Source organism: Juglans regia, chromosome 11, assembly GCF_001411555.2.
Source record: "Juglans regia cultivar Chandler chromosome 11, Walnut 2.0, whole genome shotgun sequence".
Lineage (NCBI taxonomy): Eukaryota > Viridiplantae > Streptophyta > Magnoliopsida > Fagales > Juglandaceae > Juglans > Juglans regia.
In genome coordinates this window covers 28,838,157-28,851,297 of record NC_049911.1, presented here as the reverse complement: position 1 = coordinate 28,851,297, position 13,141 = coordinate 28,838,157, and the positions used below count along the sequence as shown (strand labels likewise).

The 13,141-nt window shown below is 34.4% G+C and overlaps 1 protein-coding gene across 1 annotated transcript; it reads right to left on the bottom strand.

The window, feature by feature from the left end:
• Positions 1–6,489: 6,489 nt before the first annotated feature.
• Positions 6,490–11,117, bottom strand: LOC108984940 (ATP sulfurylase 2-like). Its single transcript, XM_018957050.2, has 5 exons — positions 10,274–11,117; positions 9,018–9,423; positions 8,423–8,683; positions 7,395–7,481; positions 6,490–6,896 (listed from the first exon to the last, which is right to left on the bottom strand). Exons 1-5 carry the CDS (start codon positions 10,831–10,833, stop codon positions 6,759–6,761), a joined length of 1,452 nt encoding a protein of 483 aa, XP_018812595.2. The 5' UTR covers positions 10,834–11,117; the 3' UTR covers positions 6,490–6,758.
• Positions 11,118–13,141: the final 2,024 nt, after the last annotated feature.

Sequence of the window (13,141 nt, the reverse complement as noted above, 5' to 3'; positions counted from 1 at the left end):
GAGAGAGCTTAATTATTTCTTAATACCTATTTCGGATGACAAAGTAGGGTGGGCCTAGTAGACGATTTTTGCAAGCCGATATACTTTGGCATAATTCCCTCCAGATGTTAACTCTTTTAAGTTTTGTATTCTAACATCTAACTAAATATAAGCTATGCCTGTAGCTCGGACCCCTTTTATGTATGATTGTTGAAAATATAGTATCACTAAAGAATCCCTCAGTATCACATTCAACTTCATAACTCAATTTATTATATTCGGGTCTCCTTAATAATCTTGTCTTCTCATAAGCAACCAAAATGTTTTTCTAATTAAAATGTTATAAATTTTCACATATTAAGATTTAAAATGCAATATTTAATAGATATATATAAAAAGTGCTACATCAACAAATATATTTCACAAAATTAAACTCACAAATAAATGACTTTATATAATATATTATATATACTTTACAATAAAAATAACTTTACAATCTATTATGTAAGAGATAAAATATAACGGACTCATGATATTTCCTAAGTCCAGCCTAAAGGAGAGAAACTCATTACGAGAAAAGAAAGAGAGAAGAAATGAGGAGACAAATGAATGAGGGATGACAGAGTCTCAAGAGAGAAAATGAGTGATGTAACATAAAACAAATGAGGACAAGACATAAAAGGCATGGATATATACGACTTCAATGAATTTTGGCTAGGTTTCTTCAAAACTTCACATTCTTCAATCTCACTACAAAGACTCCAACGAGATGATGAAAACCCGATGATAAAACTCATAAGTCCATTGTATAGTGATGATGAGAGATCATAAGAGATTGTAAACAAATATATTATAGTAGATTATTCTCTCCATGAACCTTTGTGGACGTAGACTTAGTGTCGAATTACGTAAATTTGTGTTTTTCTGTATTTATCATATCTGTATTAATTTATTGTTTACCGTCATGGATGTACGTACGAACAATATACAACCACACCGGACCACCGTCGAGAGTTCCACACAACACCGATTAAGGCCCAAAACATCCTCTGCAAGGCCAAAAATTGATCTTTCTCTCCTTCTGAACTATTGTGCTATTTTTAAGTGTTAACATATTGTAACATATCAAATTATGACAATTTATAAATTGACGGCATAATGTTCCTGGTGGAAGTAGTACAAATCAGATGTCTAGGATATGAAATTTTGCATTTATACTCTTGTAATCTTGTTAATAATTTTTCTATTAAAAAAAATTTGTTAATAATCTTTTTATTAAGGATATGTGCACTCTTAAAATTAAAGGCGAGAAAAATCCAAACACACGGTGCTATAATCCAAAAAATAAGGCGTTTGGCTAATAAAGCTAAAAAATATATTGCATAGGATTAAAATACAAAATAAGATGACCTTTAACTACAGTAAATTAATGTTGTGGGTCATATTTAGTTTTCACTATAGATAAATTAAATTGTATAAAAAAAATATTTTCTTTTAACTCTTAACACACATTCTCTCTCTCTCTCTTCCTCTATCAAATTGTTTTGTTTTAGGAATGAAATCATGCAAGCCCTCTATCTCTCTCAACTAGGGATTAAAATATTTTTTTGAACTCATTTGACGAAAAAATTACATTTGAGAAAGTTCTTGCAATGCAGAATTTTATCTTTTTTTTTTTTTTTGTTATAATTGTGAGTTTATGTAATTTATTGCCTTTTAACCTTACATAGAAATAGATGATATTTATGATTAATAAAAAAAGAAGAAAAATAATATTTTTTTCATAGCTCTTAATTTAGAAAAAAATTTAATAGAGAAAATAAATTTTAAAAAATATTATGATTAAATTAATAATATTTAACTAATAAATAAATAATCTAATGTAAAAATAAATTTTAAATAAAATAATTAAATATAAAATAATATTATATTATATTTATATAATATATAATATATTTATATTTTAAATAGAATAATCAAATATAAAATCATGTGATTATATTTATATAATCAGATGCTCTAACGGCCAACGGGAACGGGCGGCGGTGTCCTTTTGTAAGCAGGGTAGGGTGCGGAATAGGGATAGGTAGCCAGTCATAAAAATCTAGGCCCAGATTAATGCTGGATGCTAAAATACGGCTAGTCCTCTCTTTCCTCTTCTTTATTAAAGAAGCGGTACGGTATTGGTACTCGTGGTATGTACCATCAAAGGCCTGCATGCACGTATTTATGCCTCCAGCCAATTAACATCTCTTTAATTGTTTCCGCCAATCGCCCGGTTGGATCTAATAATTTTTTGACCGTACAGTTTTGAGATTACAGTACAAATTTAGATAATTTTTTAAAACTATAAAAATATTTCTCTTAAAATTATATATTTTTTCATTTAATAAAGAATCTGTATATATAACATGGATTGTAAATAAAAATTTTTTAATTTTTTTATCTAAATTAAATTATTTAATTCAAATTGAATAATATTTTTATTGATTTATTATTTAAAAAATTCTACTCATTATTTTTAGATCACATACTACATATAATTTGTTATTTGTTTTTATTAGTAAATATGTTGTACATGAATGATTAATAGAATAATTTAATTAATTTAGTATAAATAAAATAAAAATAAATACAATATTAGATGTATGAAATAATGAATAATATGGCTCTTATTACTTATACGTACAACTCATCCACCACCACGTCATCTCCTTAAAAAAAGTGAAGACAAACGAAAGGTTGAAAATTTTGATTCTCCTTCATAATGCATGAATGGTAATACTAGTCTGTCTACCCTTTCAAATCTGAATAGGAGAAAATATATATATTTTTTTAAAAGAAAATTATCATTATTTATTTATTAAGAAATTTATATACATGATCGGATATATGTAGAAATTTCCCATATCAACCATTATCTTGTAAACTAATAAGTATATTTGGAGTTCCATCAATATACTATTTTTTTTTTGTGATTAGCCTGATTTTCACTATTATTGATATTTTATACAAACAAACATTCGGAAGAAGCATTATGTCTAAATAGAGACTCGACATCACCTTTCATAGAGAGAGAATACTCAACTTCTACAGACAAATATTCAAGAGACGATTTTTTTAAAACTAAACAATAAGGAAAGCAGTAAGATGAATGAAAAAAAAAAAGACAGATTATAATTTGAACTAATTTCGGTAGACTTTAAAATTTATGACAGTGCATGAATGTAACATACTTATCTCTTTTCAGTTACAAAAGTTAGATCTAAAATATTTAATGGTGGCGATTCCTGTGATCTGGCGCGTATGGCGAGAAAAGCTGCCGAAAGTAGTGGCATGTGAGGATTACGCGCAGTTGTGAGCTTCATGTGAGGATCGCGCTCGGTGATTTTCGTTAAACTGTCACTATCTTTCGAACGATTTGTGGCTTGTGGGTTTTTTTGTGCTGCACGTGTTTTTTGAGAGTTGTTGAAAAACTATAAATGTATCTGTTTAGACCTTGAAGGAAATAAAATAAATTAAGAAAATATAACTATTTTGATAGACAAGATGTATAGATTAGAGAAAGTAGGGAAGGAGAGGGGAGAATGATGACTCCTGCGGAATTCAGATATGGATACTTTTTATGTGAGAGAGAGAGAGTTTTTCGGGAGAAAAATAATTTTTTTAGCATATAAAAGTATTTTTATTAGAGGATGATTAATTTTTAGCGGTAGTGATTGGAAGCGAAAGTACTTGTTGTCCCGTGCCCAAAGAGTCTATATATGACATTGGATTTGGGATCCAAAAAGTTTATATAATTTTAGAGAAATAAAAAACGTAGGAAGAAAAAAAAAGAAAAAAAGAAGAAGCAATGCTACCATGTTCTGTCAAAGGAAGATAAAAACAGAGAGCAGAAGAAATAGAAAGGAGGACCCACTGCTTCCCACGGAAAGGCACAGAGTACAAAAAATACCAAGTTTTTTTTTTTAAAAATAAAAATAAAAAACATAGGCAAATTCCTTAGGTAGAAAACGACCCTGCCCTATTAAGCACATGAAGGCCATGTTACCTTTGCTCCCCCACAACCTCCGGTAAAGACAACATAGCGAAGACATGGAAATGTAGTTGAAATGTCAGCCAAACTGTTTGCATTATCTCCCCTCCCCCCAAGGCCAAGACAGTTCTCAAATATTGCAATTATCCTTCCTACCTTCTATTATCGTTATTCTAAAGGAAGTCCACTCATTGGTATCCTTTAATGGCCACCTTCCGTGCATATACTTTCAATACATGTCCTTGTTAACCCTCTAAATTAATGCTGATCACACGGTGAACATGACGTCTGGCTCCGGCAATTCTCTCCTACCATGTATATCTACCAAGTAACAATTAGATCTGGTTTTCATATAATTAATGGGATAGTACTACCTACATCCACAAACAACTTGACACCGACTGCACGAACTATATATGTTTGTGGATCGAGCAAATCCTTGGCTACGAATGGCCTGTGGTACTACTACTATTACTAATGTCCTGGAATTGGAAAAAAAAAACGTTGGAATAATAATATGGGCATCATTTTTTTTCGAGAACATTTATAGATACATACATGTTGGTCACACCTATCGGCTATCGGCCATAAATCAAGAGGAAAAGGCAAGGGAATGGCCCCCATTACAGCTCACCTCGGAAGTTGAAGGCATCAAAAGGACCTTACGGATGTACCTCAAAGCAATAGTCATGCGCACATGTACTGCTGTATGAGACATAAGAAACCTAGGTGTCAAAATTCAAATGAGTCTGCAACATAAATGACCCACCCCTAGGTTGGGAGGGGACAACAATTCTAGCCAGAGGTGAGAGAGCCCGGGGCCAGGTAGGTTGTATTATTTTGCTGCTACATGTTAGACCCGTACGCGTTTAAAGGCGTAAATGGAGCCACATAAATAACTTCCTTAATATATATATATATATATATGAAAAATATTATTTATATTTAATAAAAACTTATAAAAAATTTAATTATCTATGCATGATATGTTGAAAATTATAAAATTTAAAATTTAAAATTTAAAATAAAATTAATAAAATAAGTCTTATAAATAAAAATAAAAATAAAAATAAGATGGAAAGTCATATAAATATAATTACCAGGAAAACGAAGAACTACCGGCTGCCGAATGGGATTCAATGGGGGTGGGTGGGTGGGAAAGGAGAAGAAACAGAAGCAATTAATAAACAAAAAAAAGCAATGTGAATGGTGGGACAGGCTACTCATGTGGAGAATGAATGAAAATAATGACCGCAACCGGCCTGGTTATAGAGACTAGGAATGAGGTTAGGCTCATAAGTAGGCAATGCCGAGGGGACTAGGGATGAACATCCGGGAACAAACAAGTTCAAACCCAACGACTCACTGTAGCTATTATTATTAAGGGCTAGTATTTCATATTGAAATATGACGATAAAAAGATAAAATTATATTTTTTTTTATAAAAAAATTACATATTTTTAAATGGTGTGTAAGAATGTGAAACTTTTGTTTAGAATTTTTCTATTATTAATGGTAAAACATGAGCTCAATAACAGCATCCACATCCAACTCAGCAAAACTTAATTTTTTGAGTAAAATATGGTCACAAATTTTAGTAGTTTGAGTTCCAAATTCGGATAAGTATTTTGGGATTATATTAAAAATATGATCTTTAGGAAAAGAAAAATTATTATTGTGGAAGATTTAACTATTAGAAAATGATAAAATACCATATGAAAGGGCAGATTTTAATAGTATGACCGCTGGAGTTTGGAAAAAGTGTTACCGTTGAGATGATATTGATTTTCAATGAAATCTTATCACTTCGGAAAATGCAAATTTTGAAAAAAAGAATGGATAACTTTTGCAAATATTATCGTCTTTGACAAAAATAATCTAAAATTTTCTTTAAAATCTTTGTTAGAGATTAATAATTCAAAGCACAAGGAAGAAGACAGATAACTAAGTAGTTAAAAATGTAAAAATAAATAAATAAATAAAGAATATGGAGTGAGATGTATGAAATTTTGGGAAGATGAATAGTTATAATAGAGAAATATAATTTTTGAGTAAAATTTGGCAAAACTTTTGTTCAGCCCAACGTGAATGCTCTATGAACGAAAATGGAAATAAGGGTATAATCCACCAGGCCCAAACTCATTAAATGAGGCCCAACTTCATTGTGGGAGAAAATTAATATCTATAGTGATTTTGTTATTTTAACAAAAAAAACCTGATCTAAATTCTAATGGTTGATAGAGATGAAATATACTAATATAGTATATATATATATATATATATATATATACCTGGTAATTTTCCAACTTAATATAGGTTAAATGGTTAATATTTCAGATTTTCTGAATTTGACACATAAGCCTAACTGAAGCCCAATTAAGAACATGGGAGGCTCAATGGGCTAGGTAACCACTTTCTCGGGCCCATTAAGTGGCGAATGCTGGGCCGAGAATTTGTGGCTTGTGAAGAGAAAATACCGAACTTTTTTTTTTTCAAGCATATATCTATTCTCTTAAGAAATTTAAGTATATTTTACACGCATACCAAATATAACTGACTTGAAAAATGAAGCCCACCCACTCATCAAAGAGAGGTTTTGCTCGTATCTTGCTAATTAATACTAAAATGAAATAGTACTGCTCCTTGGTCCCTGCTTCAATATAATTTTGCCATTTACTCCAAAAATAGGCAAGAAAGGGAAATTAAGAAAAGGAGTTAACTCACGAAAAACTCTGTTTCAGATCTAAGTAGTTAACACAGCTTGCTGCAGGGACGCCTCTTCAGCTTGCAAGCTCTCATAATATTTGACGAGCACCTTCCAACCACTGGGGCACATAAAACCATCAGGAGGGTTCTCTCCATTCCTTGCATAAGTCCTCATCTGAAACAGCACAGTAAATCCAACTAATAAGGTGCAGAATTCTAAAAATGACACGAGGTTCCTAATAGCCAGTAAAAAGATATCTCAATGGACACTCATGAACCAGTCCAGGAAAACTACAACGCATGATTCTATAGAAATTATCAGGACAACCAAGATTTGAAGGTTCTTCCTTTTTAAAATCTATTCCATTTCAAAGAGCGCTTATGATGACATGACCCCGTTTTTTCAAATTGATTTGTGCTCTGTTAAATGTTGACCATAGTAGACTTTGGTCTAATAAATGGTCAAATCACTAACTATCATCAGTTTCCAGAAACGATCCCGTTATGTCAATCTTACTATACAGGTAGCTTCTATAAAAAGCGCAACCCACTTTCTGACTCAACATTCAGCAACCCAATCTAATTTACCCAGGTAAAGCTAGACAGAATTCTAAAAAACTCCATAGAGCTTCTGATGTTTTACCAGCAACCATGAAACAAGATATAGTTCTACCTTGGTTCCTGATATGAAGAGGAAATCTTTTGCACGTGAGGGATCAAAAAATGCCATCTTTTTATCCACAGTGTCATATGCTGCCACCTGCAGTTTATGAGGAAGAAAGAAGATTAAGAGCGCACACACAACAGGTGTGTGTTGTGAGGAAGGAAGGAAGAAGATGAAGTAAACTGCATGCAGTGATGAAATGAATCATTGTGTAGGGACTCAGAAGGTTAGCTTTAGATACTTGTGAAACTGCTAAGTATGTACTGCGTTTATACCACCTCTTTCAAGTGTTTTTTATATGTAAAACATGTCATTAAAGAGGAGACGGAAAGAAGAAAAAATCTACACAACCTCCACACACCGCACTTTTTTTAATTTTTTTTAATTTTTTCTTTTATTAAATATTTAATATATGAATAGAAGAATTGAATTAGTTTAAAAAGAATAAATTCAAAAAAATAAAATAAAAATTTTAAAAAATTGTGGTGTATGGAGGTTGAGGAGGTTGTGTAACATTGCTCCGGAAAGAATTAAGGCTTGAAAGTGGTGCAGATTGAAAGCCATTCAAAAAGCATATTTAGGAATTCCAGTTTGAGCTTGCTAATATGAAGCTGGTATATAAAAACACGGACCATTTCCTAAAGTTCCTGACTTCATCAGTTTGAAGACACATAGGAGATAACGGCATGAGATGTATTTATTAAAAGTACACCACAACCATTCTCATCGTTCAGGGAACTTACACAAAAATAGACTAATAACTAATAACTGCCTTGGGAGAAAAAGTACTTAAACCATCAAGATAATTTCCTATTATTCGCAATCCTGAACATCTAGCAGAGTTTTGATGTTACAAATAAATAGATTTGAAATAAAAGATAATGCAGACTTTTTTGTTTTGATCAGTAAAAATAATGAAAGAAAATGCGGATAATGCAGGAAGCAATAATATAGAAATATCCTTGGAAGCAATGGGATGGAAATACGCAATAGAGCTTCGACAGTCCAGCCTTAAGGCAAAGCATAATGTTACCTACCCTAAAAGGCAAAATATTTAGCTTCTCCAGGCCAAGAGCCATGCTTAGGACCCTTTTCCCATGATCGGGGTCATATAAATCCCTCTTCTCAGTTGGATGACCCATACCTGCAGGATCACGACCAACAATGTAAAAATTGGCACCTGCATTTATTCGTGCTTTTGCATGCCACTGTACTTCAGTTGGACCGGCATAATGCATAGGTGATGGAAATATGGCTACAATCGTTGTCTCTGGGTCTAGAACTCCATCTTCTAGGACCTGAGCAGAAACAAAAACCGTGAGCAAAACTGACATTTAGGACACTGAAGAATGTATCAATTAAATTTCAATTGAACGCATGGAAACACAAGTTGGATGTACAAAGATCACTTTTTCACCAAAATGATGATTGAGTTTTAATAGGGGGACGATTCAATGAAATCATCAAATGATTTCATTTAGTTCTTATAAGTTTAGGTACTGGAAAGCTATGTCCCATGCAATGGCAATTAGACTTATTGCAGAGATATTCAACGAACCAGCAAGGGATTTTAGTGGCAATTCGCTGCCAAACTCATTATTACTCAATGTTATACAAGAGCCATGCAATAACCTTGCTATGTTGCTCCATCCGAACATCCAGGGGAACATCATCTGCCTTTGTGAAACCTCCCAAAGGATGCAACAATAAAATTGGATTCTTGTAACCCATTTCCAAAAGCCGCCTGCGTGTATCGTTCATTAATAAGGCATGCCCATTGTGGACAGGGTTCCTTAATTGAAAAGCAAAAACTGCATCTGCCTGTCGCCTGTCAAATTCCTTCCGGAGTTGTTGAGGTGAGAGCCTGTAGTGATCAAGTCCATCATTATATTTGATAGGACTCAAGACTTCCAGGTCTCCACCAACCAGCCAATTTCCAGCTGGATTGATAACCTCCTCAACATATGGCAATCCTGGAGCAGTTGTACCCCAAGTTCTAGCTATTCTTTCTTCTTTGTTATGCTTGTATATTTCAATGCTGCAAAAAAAAAAGCAGAAAAACTTAGGATGACAATCAATAACATGGACTAGAAACACATTTATAGTTAGTATTGTGCAACCAAACTCTGTTAAATACAAAGAAACTATGATTTAAATAAAGGGGGAAAAGAAAAAATTATCAATTTTCCAGATTTAAGGGCTTCAGAAGTGCCAAATAAAATCAAGATATGGCCAGTCAAATACAATGCGGCCCATGTTCACACGAGCACCACACACGAGGATAGAAAGAAGGGGAAAGGAAAACATGAAAACAATAGGCAGAAGCACCATTTAGTATTGTTCCCGAGCAGACTAAGAGCAGTTTCGTCATCTTGACCGTGGTCACGACACAATTAGAAAAGTCCCAAGGTTCATTTCAATCAACAACCCCCAGCAGTACATAAGTTCTGGGTATTTTCTCCAAGTATTCATCGATTCAAAATTTATGGGAAGTTCAGATCCAGCGTGCACAGCCAACTCAAATGCATCAAATTTCAGTTAAATTCTGCCTAAATACGAGGATGAATTTCAGCTAAACATTAACATATCTAAGAGTCAGACGGGTATGTCGTTGCAAAGAAAAATATAAATATAGAAACAAGAACAAGACGAACTATTTAGATTTTATAATCAGAAAAGACACCTGACTTACATTGTCAAAATTTTCTTAATTTTCTATTGCGGCACCTAACAATCTTCTCTTGAAATCCCAAACTAACATGTACGGTGTCGATAACCTGCTCTCGTTAATTCATATATTTTAACAAATAACAAACATTATTCAATTGATACCGGAATCAACGGGCAAACGATTATTCAAATTTATTCCCGTACTGAAAACGACTAACCTTTGAAGAATACCGACCAAATCTCCATTGGGTCCAACCAAACCCACTTTGGGAGACGACCCAATTCGCTCCTTGGTCTCGTCATCAATAGCTAAAACAATGGGAAGCGACATGTTCACCACAGACCCATCCTCCATTCTCAAGCAACTGAAATGCAAACTCTGCAAATACTCGTTCTCTCTCATAAACCCTCTCAGTGGGCTCGCCCACCCCTCGCTGATTACGAGTACCCACTCGATGTCGATCTTTGTCAGCCTCACCTTGGGCAATGCCTCCGCCTCTAAAGTTTTCTTCACCCGCTCGCTCTCCGGCACCACGAGATCCACCAGAGCCCCGCCGTCCGGATCAATCAGGGAGCTCTTGACCGGACAACAAGAAGAAAAAGAAGAAGAAACATGCATTGTGGGTTTGTACGCTTTGGAGATCAATGGGTTCCGACGATAAATTGGGTTGGTTCGGATCTTGGTCTTATAATCTGCGTACGAACTTATCTCGCTGGTTTGGGGATACAGCTTCAGATTAAGGTGGTTGGTGACGTGTAATTTCATGCTCAGATACATGCTTGTGGGAATTTTTTGTGGGTTTGAGAACAAAAACTCGGAAGTGACAGAGAGATCCGACCACTTTGCGGGACCGTACCTGCGCCAATAAATTTAGCGAACGTCATGTTTGGGAAATGGAAGAAGAGCAGCCAGATTCCCCACAGTACACACGTTTTTTTTTTTTGGTGACAGTTCGAGGCCTTGAAAGTTGAAAGCAATCATGCCACAGTCGTTCTTCGATGGGAGGAGCTACAGGCCGGTCGGGTGCTTATCACCAGAGGATTGTAACAGATTGTAATAGTCCGTTAGTTTCTCTATGTTTGAATTCATTCAATATTGTTGTTACTTAGATTTAGGAAACAGTTTCTAACTACTCTATATTTTAGGATGTCAAACAAATGTTTGTTATCCCATATGTGAATTTAACTGTTGCAAAATATATAAGAAAAATGCAATTGATTTTCTCAATCTGATATGGTATTAGAGCCACCACAAGGGGTATAAGCCAAACTCATATGACTGATGTCAAACCCGTGCTAACTCTCATTCCAACTAGCCCACCTCTGATGTTAAAATTTGGCTCTTCTTTGTCTGATCCCACAGAGTATAGAATAATTGTTGGCAGTCTTCAATATCTCTTGATTACAAGACCTGACCTTGCATTTGCGGTTAACAAGCTCTCTAAGTATATGCACACACCAACAACCGACCATTGGAGCTTTGTTAAACGTATACTACGTTATATGTGTGGAACTATTAATGAAGGCCTCCAAATACATCGTCAGTCCCCATTGAATCTCCATGCCTTTTCGGATCATCTTTATCGTGACTTACCACTCAATTTACAAGCCTATTCAAATGCAGATTGACTGGTGACAAGGATGATTTTTCATCCACCAGTGCTTATGTTATCTATCTTGATCGCAATCTAGTATCTTAGAGTTCTAAGAAGCAGAAAATTGTTGCTAGATCTTCCATTGAAGCTGAATACAGGTCAGTGGCTAATGCAGCTACTGACTCAATTGGCTTTGTTATCTTCTAACTGATCTTGGTGTTCAATTGCCTTGCTATCCCGTCATATACTGTGACAATGTCGGTGCTAGCCAACTGTAACACCTTGCTTAATTAACCTTTGATTAACCCTTAAGTGCTATAGATTATGTTTTTAATTATAGGTTAATCACTTTCATTAAGGTTAATAGTGGGATTAGTATTAATGTTGATACTTAGTGTTAATGGGCTAAGGATTAGGGAGGCAAGTCCATTAGTAATTTTGGTGAGGCTTTTTATGACCCAAGTACATTCATGGGTCTAGTTCAAGAAAACCTTAAACCAAGCCCTTAGGAAATCAAGGTTAGTTTTGGCCTAAGTATAGGAATGTATAAGGCCTTTGGTGTAGATTGGACCCTTGGTCATTTTCAAACCCTTATGGCCCAAAGCCATGTTTTGACTCATTTCACCATTAAAATATTAAAGGTCCAATACACCATACCATTGATTTTCTTAAGCCCAAATCACACTCAAAGTACCTAAATTAAGTTTTGAAATTTGGTTAAGGTCATTAACCATCATACTTGAAGTTAGTACACTTTAAGCCATACTTTGAAACTTAATCATGCTTAATCTTTTCTTAAATTTTTTAATTCAAATTTTCTCGATTTAATACTCCCTTAAACTATGATTAGATCATGTTAATACCCTAGCTAAAGCATGCCACATGTCATTAAGAAAAATAACATAACAAGCCCAAATCATGCTTCAATCGGTTTTATGCATTGCCCTTTGTAATGCTTGGATTGCTTTGCCTTTGGGCCCAACATTTTTGTGGTTTGTCCTCAATGGTAATATGGTCCTTAAACACCTCATGAGACTCTCCCAAACTCAGTTTGAGCCTTAGACGAAATTGGTTGCATCAACCAACTCAAAGAACCAAACCGGGTGTACCTTAGTCTAGTTTGTGTATGAATCATTTGGACTAAATTTGAACTAGTCTCCTGCCATGGTTTGCACCACCACCCCATGCCACCATCTTTTCCACCCAATCACCAATAAGTCCCGTGACCATCATAAAGAATTTTGACTCATTTTGGCTGCCTAAAAACATCCAAAATCGAATTGATTTTCTGCCACCACAAATCCGCCTCCATCCACCTGTTTTCAAGGGTGGTTTGAGGGATATTCTACCATCCAAATAATGCCCTACGACCTGGAGTCATCTACAGGACCCTTGCAGCTACTATGGAGAAGAAATGATGGTGGTTTAGGGCACTATTTCATTCTGCATAAGTGACTTAATCTCATGTAATCAAATTAAGAAATTTTTCAG